This window comes from Amblyomma mixtum, chromosome 1, assembly GCF_055824585.1.
Source record: "Amblyomma mixtum isolate Tamu chromosome 1, ASM5582458v1, whole genome shotgun sequence".
NCBI classification, from domain to species: Eukaryota; Metazoa; Arthropoda; class Arachnida; order Ixodida; family Ixodidae; genus Amblyomma; species Amblyomma mixtum.
The window spans coordinates 301,935,160-301,948,315 of record NC_143012.1 but is presented as its reverse complement, the minus strand read 5'-3'; the positions used below and the strand labels follow the sequence as shown (position 1 = coordinate 301,948,315).

Here is a 13,156-nt window from a genome sequence, read left to right as displayed (position 1 = left end):
GTTTTTTTCACCCGTTCTTTCATTCTTTAAGCAATACTTCTAGCCACCCATTTGCTCTCTAATAGACAGTTAGATGTGATCACTGCTTTGATTTTGTGTTTTAAACAATGCAAATAAAAAGGCCTTTCAAAGAACCTCTTCTTCTGCTGCAGCCGCCCGGAAGAAACCGTAAGAACTCATTCAACACGCTCCAAGAAGAGGCCCTGATGCATGCGTGCCAAATATGTCACACAGACTGGCAGGAGGCAACCTGAATCTGGGACACGTGGTATACTCTACAGCGCAACAGATGTCAAAAAGGGCCTCTGAGTGTAAGTATTGTACATACTTGCACAATCAACACTAAGAGCTTTCTTTATGCAAAATTTACAGCCAACACTCTTCCATTCCCTGCTTGGATCCAGAGATGCAAACCTGTCAGCACACGAACCATGGTTGCTTAACATGTGGAAAGGCTGTGTCTCTTGCATACAGGAAATGGGAAGAGACGAAGCCACGAACTTGAGGCTTGCATGACGGGCCTTATTTCGCATACGTTCCCCTTCGTTGGGTGTTCTATCGGCGCAATTGCCCGTTTTTACGCAAATGTCGTGGAAGCAGACGGCCCTCCTTTGTCATCAAATGCCCAATAAAGCTGCAAGCTTTATTCAGAGATTGTGAAGTACCTGTACTACAGTCAGGCGACATAAGTTGTCATAATACAAAAGTGTGCGTCTGCAATCTAAAAGAGTCCTACTTTTTTTTCAGTGGCGATTCCTTTGCGGTGTCAGTGTGTTTTATGGCGGCATTGCATTCCAGGCATTGATACACTTCATTGTAGAAATGTACTAAGAACAAGTGATGCCAAAGTTTCCTCCAAAGCTGAAACATTTGAAATGGTAACGTAATCGCCTAATAAACTAGAGGCGGCGTTCAGGTTTCTCCTTCCCGACGATGAGACCCCGATGATGACGTCATCTAGAGCAGCGTTATATTTCGAAAGCGGAAACATTTCCTCTGAGGAGGAAAACCCAGACGCCCGAAGGTGAAGCCCTCGAAGCGTTTCTTGGCGACATCGGATCATGCCCGGCAAATGTAGGCGAGCAAAGGGGAAGTATGAAATCTCAGAAACAGTGACGTCATCACCTAGTTTCTCCGCTCGTAACACTGCGGTGATTAAAAGCCTTAAGAATATTGCGTATTTAATCGGGTTGCTGAATTTCAAATGCTAGCAAAAGAGCACAAATATTCAATTCCATGAATCTCGTTGACTTAAAAGTGTGTAAGCCTCATTTTAAGGGCTAACTCTAAGCATGAATACGCCTATATGGCAGTAAAAAAGGTGTAAGATGCCCTGTAGCGCACTCCAGAATATAAAAAGGAGTGCACTAGAGGACAGGTTATTGCCTAATTATTCCTTTCTGTTTAGAGTACAGTTAATTAATAGAAAAATATTTGGTAATCTCAGGTGGGAATATGTGCAGCAGTTGTGGAAAGCCGATATGCACGCGTTCATGCGGTAGCGTGTATGGTGTACGGATGTTCATCTTCACTGATGAGCTTGCATGTTAATTTTTCTCCTGTTCATAGCCCAGGCTTAATTTGTTACGCACAAAAACCAGCGAATGGTATAAACTTCGCGTACAACTATCGTTCGAAAACATGGTGAAATGACACACTCTAACAGATTATTAAGGTATGGAAACAGATGACCCGTATGTGCGTGATGCGTGACTATCGATGTTGTTTGCGCTTTTCCTCATTATCGGGCTATGAAGCGCAGTTTCTGCGATCTGGGAACGCAGATGCCATCGCTGTCGAAGTCTAGGTCGACGGCTTTTCCCTCTTCAGGCAAGATGGTGAAGCGTTGGACGATGGTTGTAATATAGATGAACACTTGCACATTGGACATGTTCTCTGCGGGACACATGCGTTTCCCTGAAAGCAACGAAAAACAGCAATTATATTTTTGTTTACATTGCAATTCAACCTTCTCTTGGCGGTTGTCGTGTTGTTCCTCCTTTTATCAGTGTGTTATTCTTTCCTTGACTTTAGCCATTAGTCTTACACTGAAGCATGCGGAATAGATAAGAATAGTCAAAGGAAGAGTTGCGGCCAAGCTTATGCGGGACACCAGCAACTGCTTAAATTAGGTAATTAATCACGTTTCGTTCGCACTAGTGAGCAGCTTTTTCGGAGTGCAGAACTCGTATCGCCGTCCTCATTAGATACAACTGGGCAATTATGAAACGTACGTTTCTTGTGCGATGTGAGCGCGCGTTAAAGTACCACAGATGGCCGACGTTGTGCACAGCCAATTACTGGGACGACTCTCTCTCGTTCCTCCTTTATCCTTTCCTTTCTTTTCCTCATATTTCCTGATTGCAGTGTCCTGGTGCCCACGCTGTATGAGAAACTCAGTGTTTCTTTCTGTCGCTCATAATCATTCTTGTCCATGCTGTCTATTTTCAAAGAGTGGCGCTACCATCGTCTACATTAACTGAAGTGATACACTGAAGTTTCTAATTAGAATGAGTTAGCTGAGTAATTCTAGTCCTTTGTATTTATTGGTGCCTGAAATGTATTGAGAAATGTTCTTTCAAATTTCTCCCTGGCAGTTGAGTGTGCTGCTTTTCAAGGTGCCACGTGGGAGTATATTTTCAATGTTAAGCTTGTGCTCCACAAATGGAAGCCTGTACGGAGAGGGGTGAGCTTACCTATGGAGAAAGGCATGAGGTACTCGGGCTTCTGGACTAGTGCTCTACTTCCATCGGTCAGGAACCTGTCTGGATTGAACTTCTCGGGCTCTTCCCAGAGTTTGGAGTCCATGTGAGTGGCCCATATGTTAGCCATGACGACTGTGCCAGCAGGGATATGGTAGCCGCACAGCATAACGTCTTGGTGAGCCCTGCGGGTTCAGAACTCAAGTGTAAAAATTGAAATTATATGGGTTCTAGAGTTTATAAGCTAAGATTTCTTTATGCAAATTATGTGGTTGATGCTGAAAAGCGCATCGGCAATAAACTTCATGCACGAAAAAATACTTTGAAAACTTTAGCTTACATGTATTTCTACGGTTGCTGACCTTGCTTTTCTCAGCCCGCAACACCGGCGTCACCACATCTAGCTCGTCACAAATCAGTGTTGGTCTATAGCCGCGCAATTGTCAAGTGCAAAAATAAAAATAATCTAGTCAAAAACAGACACTTCAGGCTGCGAATGAAGCAATAAATATCTCCGATTTTGCGGGTGCTTATTGATATCAAGCAAATGTGGCATAATTATGGTTCTGCAGGAGAAGAGCGCCTGAAGAGAACCCTCCAGGAGAGGCTTTCCGCGCATTTCACATAGTGACAGTGGGTCTGCGATGTATGTGCAATGTGTTCAGTATTTATCCTCAAGATAACGCACAACCAACAGCAAAAAATGAAAGCTTATTTTAATAATTTTGGGACCAAAGCGAGAAAAGTACATACTTTGTCGGCTTTGTGAACATTCACAGGGAACTTTGCTGCTTCCACATGTTTATGTTTAATGTAATGTGGCTGTGTGCATTCTTTTTTCCACGCTTTTTCTGTTTACTTGTGCGCAATTTTTTATCAAGACACAGTTTTATTCTTCTTTTTCGCTGTTCAGCTTCTCGTTTGCAATGGAAACGCTTAACGCCGCCTCACTGCGGGAAATGAACAGTTAGTTGCCTGCAGGGACAGGACTGCGACCATCAAAAAAATTTTGTTTTCATTATCTATGGAATGGAACAAAGAAACTGTAGCAGCGAAGATCGCTCTTATAAGTCCATGGTTCCGCTTAGGAGTGGGATTTTCTTTGCCAGAGCTTGATGCAAGCAGTACAAACGTCAGTTAACACAAAAACATATGCACGCGAGCAGCATAAAGGCGACTAGAGTTTCTCTGATGCTGCTCGCTTGCACAAACTTCAGTGCACAAACGGCAACGGCCTAGACCGTGTACGAACACGGTGTATCATTGTCGAAGGTGCTTTGAAGCCCGTGAGTATAACTGCTAAAGACAAATGATGGCTTCGGGGTTCCTTTATTTGGGCTCATTAAAACGCTTTCGAACGCTTTGCTCGTCAACCTTACGAAACTTGTCACTGCGTGCCTCATACTCACTCTCTGGGGAATCCCACCAATGCCGGAGTCCTCCAGCGGTACAGCTCCCAGATGGTGGCCATTGTGTAAGGCATGGCGTGTCTGTCTTCCCAGCCAGGGGTCCGCTTTCTGCCCACCACGCGGTACACTTCGGCTTGAATCCTTCGCTGTACAGTGTCCTCCTTGTCTGCCAGGTTGAGGAGGTGCCACACGACAGTATAGTAGGTCAACATGGAGCCCCCGCCGAACAGCGTCAGCGCGTTGCCCATCAGGTACTCCTCTGGAACAGGCAGCGAGAAAGAGGGCGAGAAAATTCGGCATTTAATTTCATCAGTTTGCCTTGCAGCTCCCCCAGAGGCTGCAAGCTGTTACCAAACGGGCAGACACCACTTAAAAAAAGCACAGCAATGACACCCATTTACAGTACAGAGATTACAAGTCCATAAAGACAATTTAATGCATGGTCCTTATACTGACTATTGTATGTTTTTAAGGGTCGGCAACCCTGATCCTCGTTGAAAACTGATTACAGCTCGATGACAGTCCTTTCAGTGGCAGCCTGCCGCCCTTGAAATGTGTTTCCAGATATGATGAGAATCAGACTCCCCGGGAGGTGTGTGGTAGCTCTGCTGATTTGAGGAAGGGACAGGAATGAAACAGATCTTAGCATTCGGAGCAATTACAACATATAAAAAAACTTTAGGTGCCACTTAAGCATCGCCTTTAGGCTACGACACGATAGCGTTAATAGGTTAATGCCCGTATATGTAGAATTGGTCATTCTCTACTTTAAGTTCATAGATTCCTGGGAGTCCTCATACAAATCCTGGCGTAATAGTGCAGCGCTTAAGCAATGCGCCACTGCTCGCCATGGCAGGTGCTGCCATCGGTGGGGATTGTGAGATCCAGGCTGCTCTTCCCGAGCGACCCCTCGGCGCCAATCATTAATTCACCTGCCACCTGCCACGGTGATAAGTTTTCCCACAATCTTGTGGTCAGGTTGTGATGACGGCACAGGGTCACGTGACATCGGTGGCACGCCGAGGTGGCCGGAGCGGCTAGTTGCTCCGGCCGCTCCGGCTGCGCGACTTCAGACGGTCTTCGACGCCGCCGAAGCCGACGCAGGCACCGCACAGAATTATTCGACTTGATGGTTAAGCCTGTCGCGTTAAAACAGTTACTGGCCTTTGGGTACTGTACACATTTCGGACCACTGGCCTGGCGGAAAGGAAGGCTATGCTGCGCTTTAGCTACAGTCGGGCGCTGGGTGAGGAATCTCACATCTTCGAACTGCGGATTGCTGTGCAAGTATTATGAATTCACTGTAAAAAAATTTGCACCCTTAAGGTTGCATTTCCGTGTCTATAACTCACACCCTCCCAAAACGGTGCAAATTATGCTCGTCGTACGCATAGCAAGGGTGGGATCGTTACAGTTGCACCCTTATTTTCTGGCTGCCTAAAAGGGTGCAAAGTATGCTTGCCGCATCCTTTTTTCGACTGCTTTAAAGTTTTATAGGTTTTTATTGCTTTAAAAGGTGCTGATCAATTTTTTTTGGGGGGTGCACTCTTGAATGGAAGCTAAACATTTCCTACGAAAAGCTGCCGACGACTTGTCTAACTTCGCACTAACATTACGGCATCTCAAACTGTAATTATAATACCTAATGTCTCATTTCTGAATCTCCTTGTTATGGAGTCCCATTTGATGTTGTTGCGATTGGAAGAAGAATGAAAATGAAAGTACACGGGCCTACCAACTGGCTCGAGCCGAGCCACCACCGCTGCCACGTGCAGATAGAGGAGAGTTAAGAGGAAAAAAAAAAAGGTGAGGAGAAAGAGTGAAAGAACATACGCGCATCGCAACAACCGCGTCCGCCGAAGCGAAGACGCCGGCTGAAGTGAAGACGCTGGCTCTATCTTTCATTCTTTCCACATTACGGGAGGAATGGTAATAAAGTCACGCTTGTGACAACGTACGACACCCAGCCTTGTGCGTCGACTTATACGATATTTCGTTCAGGGCAAAAGCTGTGATTACCTAGACGGTTGCTAAATTTTTGCATTTTTTTTTACCTTTAAAACAGCTGTTAACGTCGTCCTTTTGGCAGGAGATCATCTGCTTGTAGTCTTGTATGAAGTTGACGCTCTTTTGTTTTTTTCCAGTGGTTTGACTGGAAGCTGCTTCCCGGCTGTAACGAATGTAGAAGCACTGCTTTATTTGCACGCGTTTCGAATCTGTTAAGCTAGTTTGCCACTTAAAGAAAAGGGCAGTGGTGGCGGTGGCGTGAAGGATAAACAGTCTTGTTTTGGACGATTTAACCTTTCAGTAGCAGTTAACAATTCTCAGCTAAGCGTTGCCTGCACAGCCGTCAGACCGCTTGAGCATCAGGCGAAATTCCATTCGAAGCGCAGAGTTCTCTTAGGGGAACGTTAAAGAAAAAACATCTGGCAGCACGCTTGCCGACGCTCTGAGAAAAAAAAAAAAAATATTCCAGACACACCTCGACCAGAAACAGAGTGACTGCTTTGTTTGTGTAATATCAATATTTAGAGAGCAATATCACCCAGGAAGAATGCAGTACAGCAGACGAGGAAAACACAAGTGTTGTTGCGCTGTTTTTTCTTTGCTGTAAACGAACCAAGTCGCCCAAATACTTATGGTCATTCAGCGTATTGTCATTTGCGCGGTTACGTGTGAACATAGCAGAATACAAGAGTAATCTGGAATTATTCAGTTATAGTAGCAGGAAGAAAAGGGGCAGAATGAAGCTGCTAGAGAACTGTAACGTGTAAAATTTATACTCTTTAGTGTCGAGAAAAGTGAAAAATGAGTATGTATCAACAATGCAAAAAAAAGGAAGAGGCGTCTGAGAGTCGTGCATAAATCAGAGCACCTTTAATGTGCAGAGTTAACGGTGACTCCAAAAAATAAATCTTGAAGAGTCAAAACGCTTATAACTTTGTCTCTATTAACACTTTGGAAGCCTTGGAGCAGAGAAAAAGTTTTGAGTTTAGAAAAGTATTGATCTCCAGCTACTAGTCGCTGCTGCTGTGGCTAGCTGGCAAATGCGGCTTCTCAGATTAGTCAATGCCCCAAAGCTTTTCTGGAAAGTGTGGAAAGTTCCTAAAGGCAAATAGAATGCTAGCAATTCATGTTTAGTCTGCGTCAGCCTCAGGTAGCTTGTCTGAGCCTACTGCAGCGAGTCTACTCACTAATAAACTAGAAACTTAACTAGAATTGTAATGTGTAAACCGTACGTGTGTACTCGTTACAACTGTTTCTTTCAGGGCAAGCTGAGAGCAAAAAAAAAAGAAAGAAAGCGAATAGAATGCATGCCACAGCAGCGAATTTATCACATATAAGCATTCTATTTTTCCGCTTTTTTTTTGTACTCGAATGCTGTGCAAGTAACTTTGTAGCTATTGAAACGAAAACTAAAACTATATTTAGCGCAACTGCGCGCCTAAAAGTGCATTAGAGAGCCGCCGCGGTGGCTCAGTGGTTACGGCGCTCGGCTGCTGATCCGAAGGACGCGAGTTCGATCCCAGCCGCGGCGGTCGAATTTCGTTGGAGGCGAACTTCTAGAGGTCCGTGTACTGTGCGGTGTGAGCGCACGTTAAAGAACCCCAGGTGGTCCAAATTTCCGGAGCCCTTCACTATGGCGTCCCTCATAGCCTGAGACGCTTCGGGACGGTAAACCCCAATAAACCATAAACCATGATATAGTATCGACGCAGTTCTATGTCCTAGTCTTTCGCGGTAGAATAATTTATTTTGTGAATATCTACTAATTAGCCTTAACCAAAGGAACTATTACAACTCAAGAAGAAGGGTTACCTGAAGAATTTTCCTGTGTCATCGAAGATCTTTCTCATTTTGCCAAACTTGGTGAAGAAGAGCGTGGTGATGAACCTCAAGCCGATGGGCATGACGGAGACCAGGGATCCCGCTGCTAAACACTGAAAAATCTTGAGGAGCCCGCTGTCCAAGGATGTCCGTCTCTCGTCATCGAAGTCGTACCGGGATCCCAGCACGAGCGCCGTCACATTGTTGGACACGCTGGGCAGGACGAGATCGGCCACCTTGATGGCTTGTCCGTCTGCTTCGGCGATCTTTTCTGCCAAGTAGACGGCCTCATCCTGTCGTTGCAGAGACAGAATGAATGTTTATCGTCATATGCACAGAAATGGATGTCTTGAGAATGACGTACATTTGTCTACTCTTTCATGGTGTACACAAAGTGAACAAGGGAGGGAGGACTTGTATTTTGCTTTGCAACGCTTTGCCTAGACGAAGAAAAGTCCTCTTGTCGAAACGTCTGCAAGGACACTGAGGCTTTCACTTCTCTTTTTCGCTTTGTCTGTGTGAAGAAACTATATGCATACCCTCTCTCTACCAGTTCCGCATGGCCTAGCATGTCTCGTATCATCCCGTAGTGAGCGGAAGTCTGATTAGGCTTGCCTGTGGAGTGTTGCACAACTGCGATCAAAGAAGATGCTGAGAATGTCCGAATCATTAGAGACACAAGACCTTACCTTTCAATGTATAACACATGCAACTGCTCACCACAAGTTGTGAAGCAACCGTAGAAAACTAAAGGGCCTTGATCTCGGGCCCTATAGCATATTCGGGTCCGATAAGGTAGCGTCCCAATTTCATATATAACGCAGCGTCGCATTGCGGACCTCCGGGCATGGTCAAGGTGTGGGCAGTCGCCATTTGCAACTCTTTTGAAATGTGCTAGGTGCATCGTGCATCTTATCATGGTCTCGGGCTTTGACAAGGGCAATAAGAAGCTCGTAATCAGCATACTATTGCTCAACGAACGAACGAACGAACGAACGAACGAACGAACGAACGAACGAACGAACGAACGAACGAACGAACGAACGAACGAACGAACGAACGAACGAACGAACGAACGAACGAACGAACGAACGAACGAACGAACGAACGAACGAACGAACGAACGAACGAACGAACGAACGAACGAACGAACGAACGAACGAACGAACGAACGAACGAACGAACGAACGAACGAACGAACGAACGAACGAACGAACGAACGAACGAACGAACGAACGAACGAACGAACGAACGAACGAACGAACGAACGAACGAACGAACGAACGAACGAACGAACGAACGAACGAACGAACGAACGAACGAACGAACGAACGAACGAACGAACGAACGAACGAACGAACGAACGAACGAACGAACGAACGAACGAACGAACGAACGAACGAACGAACGAACGAACGAACGAACGAACGAACGAACGAACGAACGAACGAACGAACGAACGAACGAACGAACGAACGAACGAACGAACGAACGAACGAACGAACGAACGAACGAACGAACGAACGAACGAACGAACGAACGAACGAACGAACGAACGAACGAACGAACGAACGAACGAACGAACGAACGAACGAACGAACGAACGAACGAACGAACGAACGAACGAACGAACGAACGAACGAACGAACGAACGAACGAACGAACGAACGAACGAACGAACGAACGAACGAACGAACGAACGAACGAACGAACGAACGAACGAACGAACGAACGAACGAACGAACGAACGAACGAACGAACGAACGAACGAACGAACGAACGAACGAACGAACGAACGAACGAACGAACGAACGAACGAACGAACGAACGAACGAACGAACGAACGAACGAACGAACGAACGAACGAACGAACGAACGAACGAACGAACGAACGAACGAACGAACGAACGAACGAACGAACGAACGAACGAACGAACGAACGAACGAACGAACGAACGAACGAACGAACGAACGAACGAACGAACGAACGAACGAACGAACGAACGAACGAACGAACGAACGAACGAACGAACGAACGAACGAACGAACGAACGAACGAACGAACGAACGAACGAACGAACGAACGAACGAACGAACGAACGAACGAACGAACGAACGAACGAACGAACGAACGAACGAACGAACGAACGAACGAAGAAATGAACGAAAGAACGCACGAACGAACGAAGAAATGAATGAAAGAACGCACGAACGAAAAAAAAAACGTATCAGATCTTGAGGAAAAAAGTTTTTTTGGGTGGTGATCATGCATCTTTTGCAAAATAAATTCCGTATTGCGATCTGCCAAAAGGTCATTATCCTCGGCCTAAATACAAGTACACTCTCCTGGGAACAACTCTCACATCAAAATCTCTATATATTCTAGCCGCTCCTGCTTTAATTTAGGAATTCTGCTTATCTCATCTCCGTACCTGACTTCCGATCTCTGCAGGCAACACTCCTAAGAATGAACTGCATTACTGGGGTTGCTATGAAAGAACATCTGTTATTTGTGTTTCACATTATATCGCTGCTGCTGGCTGCTGGTTTATCACAGCTTATAACTGTTAAAAAATACCAAGAGGGAATGATTCATACTCGACGATAACTTTTCTTCTCAGCGAAGGAAGTTTGCACGGGGCGGAGCGTCAAAAACTGTGTCAATCCGCCAAATAGTTCGACCGCACGACTTTGTGCCTGGCCACCTGACGGGTTGCTGTCCCTGTGGTAACTTAATTTTGCCGCTGGAGCTGCTGGGGTCGCCTATTGAAGCTTCTTGTAACTAAACGTGCCAAGAAAATTTGTAGTAACACAGAAAGTTTTTTCCTTGACTTTCAAGGCTGAGAGTTGGCAGTTGTTTTAGAATGGCAGTTTTAGAAAATATTGCCAAAACACAACGTTTAAAGAGAAAACTTATAACTCCAAGCGGATAGTTTATTTTGCTGCAGAGCAAAAAAAGGCCTGTTTTGACCCGGTAGCTTTGTCTACATTGCCACGAAAAGAGAATACCTTCGATTTGCAGATGTAATTGTTTCGTGAAAGTTCCAGGGATGACTTGCATAGAATTACTGAGATCCTCAACAGATGAGATTGAAATTGTAGGCTTAAAAAAATGAATACAAAGAAAACAGAGTAGTATTCAAGAACCTAGAAAGGCTGGGAATAGATACGAGAGTGTGTCTAGGTAAGAAAGTATTGTTTACGGTGGGTAGCTTTAGGACACTAACGGAACGGAGACTTTAGGAATATAAAAACCCAACTGTTATTTTTTCAAAATTATGTCTAGTTTTAAACCGCATCGAAAACTGTTCATGCGCAGAAATAGGCACCAACGCGGTAGAAATTACGCAGCTGTTCAAAAACGTTTAAGGACCCTTGGTAATTGCGGTCAAAACAAATTTTGATTTCGAGTTCTAGCTGATGGCAATTACCGTAAGGCAATTACTGTCATTCTGGATGTCAATAACCTTACTGGCAACCTCTGTCAGTTCTGGAAGTTGCCATATTCAATACGAATAAAAACTAAATAAGCGAATTAGATAACCATTTTGCTTTGGGCGTATGACTGTACATGCCTGACTAGAAATTAGTCAGACCTATCTTGCATCAGTAAGCTGCCAAAAGCACCCCATTGGCAAGATACAGACAATTTAACCCCAATCAACTCTAGTCATGCGTCGTAACTAACAGAAGCTCCCGGTCTGCTGTGTACCTCTCGCTCTCTTCCCCTGCTATGGGTGGCCATTATCCTGAATATATCAAATGCGCCTTTGATTTTATGCTTAACTGTTATGCAACAGTATAGGGTCATTTGCTAACAAATAATGTAAATATATGTTCCATTATACATCGCTATCGCATAAAATGTTTTGCTTGCTTACACATTTATTACATAAATCATACACGGCTAATGTAGCATTTTATTCGAAAAAGCGTAGTCGCGTTTCGCTAAAATGCTGTGTATTAGAGCAGTGTGTTTACGGGTGCTTACCTCAACCTGCTGTTCCATGGTCTTCCCACCATATGAGCCAGAATTAATAGAACGAAGACAAAATCTTTTGTTCTCGACCCATGGCCGTCCATTGAGATTAGCCACACCTGCGGGAGACCATTAGTTCGCGTAAGTGCAGTTGTGGTAATAATTAGTTGAAATAAGTGCTGAAATAATTGCTGGCTGGGAAACACAACTTCAGCCATACTCATGAGTTCGGTCATTTTAGTATAGTGGCCTCTCAATAGCGATCTGCGCAGGGACATAAGAGTTAGTGCTTCGGCTGGGTAATCTTGTGATGCTGGCTTCGAAAGCGTCTATAGTCGTTCAGAATCGGTCACTTTTTAAAGCATTTAATGCTGCAAGCTTTGAATTTTGACACTGCAGTAGGTTCGCTCGGAAACGCTAGGACGTTCTTTCTTAATTAAGTCTTGATATGTGTGACTGCGCTACGCACTTCTTATGCACCAAAAATGAATCAGTTGCAAACCGTGTCCCAGTCACCTGTGATGCCCGCATGATCGGCGAACAACGCCCTTGGCCGCCGCAATAGTTTCGAGTAGCCTTCCGAAATGCTCTCGAAGTCGTTCAGTACGGCAACAGTCATGGCTCCTAGCGTAACCCTGAAAAGAAGGTAACATGCGTTTCGCATCCACGATCCATATTACTTTTGTTGATTGCTATAACCGAATTTGATATGTCGGATCAATTGTTGACGCGTGGCTAAAATGGAGCGTTAGTCAGTTTTCGTACCTGAACACTGGGCCATACTTTTCGGCAATACGCTTGAAGGCGACTTGGTGTTGTCCCCGAAGAAAGGGTAAGTAGCCAAGTAGTGGAACTCCCCAAGGTCCGGGAGGGAGTGGCGCATGGCTGTCGTTGTTACGGTGGGTTCGCAGCCACCAGCAGATCAACAGCACTGCTGTTCCCACCCCAACCGCTAGTGCTACTAGCGCCGCTGCGAACTCGCCCTGTCAGAAACGCAACAGGCATATTCAGAGAGATACAGAGGAAGAGTTGGCTGTGCTCTACTGCTACTATATTTAGCCTTAAGGAAAGGGCTAGCCCGGCTAGCTTGTGTTATTTTCTTGTAGTTTGCCTTGTAAACAATGAGCGGCGCTGTGAAACCACTGCTGTTGGGAACGTAACTGGGACCTTCGACAGGTTCTCATGCTTTTTTTTTATTCCGAATACTTGCTACGTGGCATAAGAAGAGGCTGTCGATA

General features: G+C 45.1%; 1 protein-coding gene and 1 long non-coding RNA gene across 2 annotated transcripts in view; one reads left to right on the top strand and one right to left on the bottom strand.

Annotated features, from left to right (window-relative positions):
* Nucleotides 1-13,156, top strand: part of LOC149372209 (uncharacterized) — a 60,460-nt gene that overhangs the window by 33,285 nt on the left and 14,019 nt on the right. The window contains exon 3 of the long non-coding RNA XR_016286975.1: nucleotides 153-311. This is a non-coding gene — a long non-coding RNA (uncharacterized LOC149372209). The remainder of the gene's footprint in view (nucleotides 1-152; nucleotides 312-13,156) is intronic.
* Nucleotides 1,742-12,552, bottom strand: LOC149372210 (cytochrome P450 2J5-like). Its single transcript, XM_089585963.1, has 7 exons — nucleotides 12,435-12,552; nucleotides 11,931-12,037; nucleotides 7,931-8,232; nucleotides 6,166-6,281; nucleotides 4,112-4,370; nucleotides 2,697-2,887; nucleotides 1,742-1,917 (listed from the first exon to the last, which is right to left on the bottom strand). The coding sequence occupies exons 1-7, from the start codon at nucleotides 12,535-12,537 to the stop codon at nucleotides 1,742-1,744; spliced, it is 1,254 nt and encodes a 417-aa protein (XP_089442089.1). The 5' UTR covers nucleotides 12,538-12,552.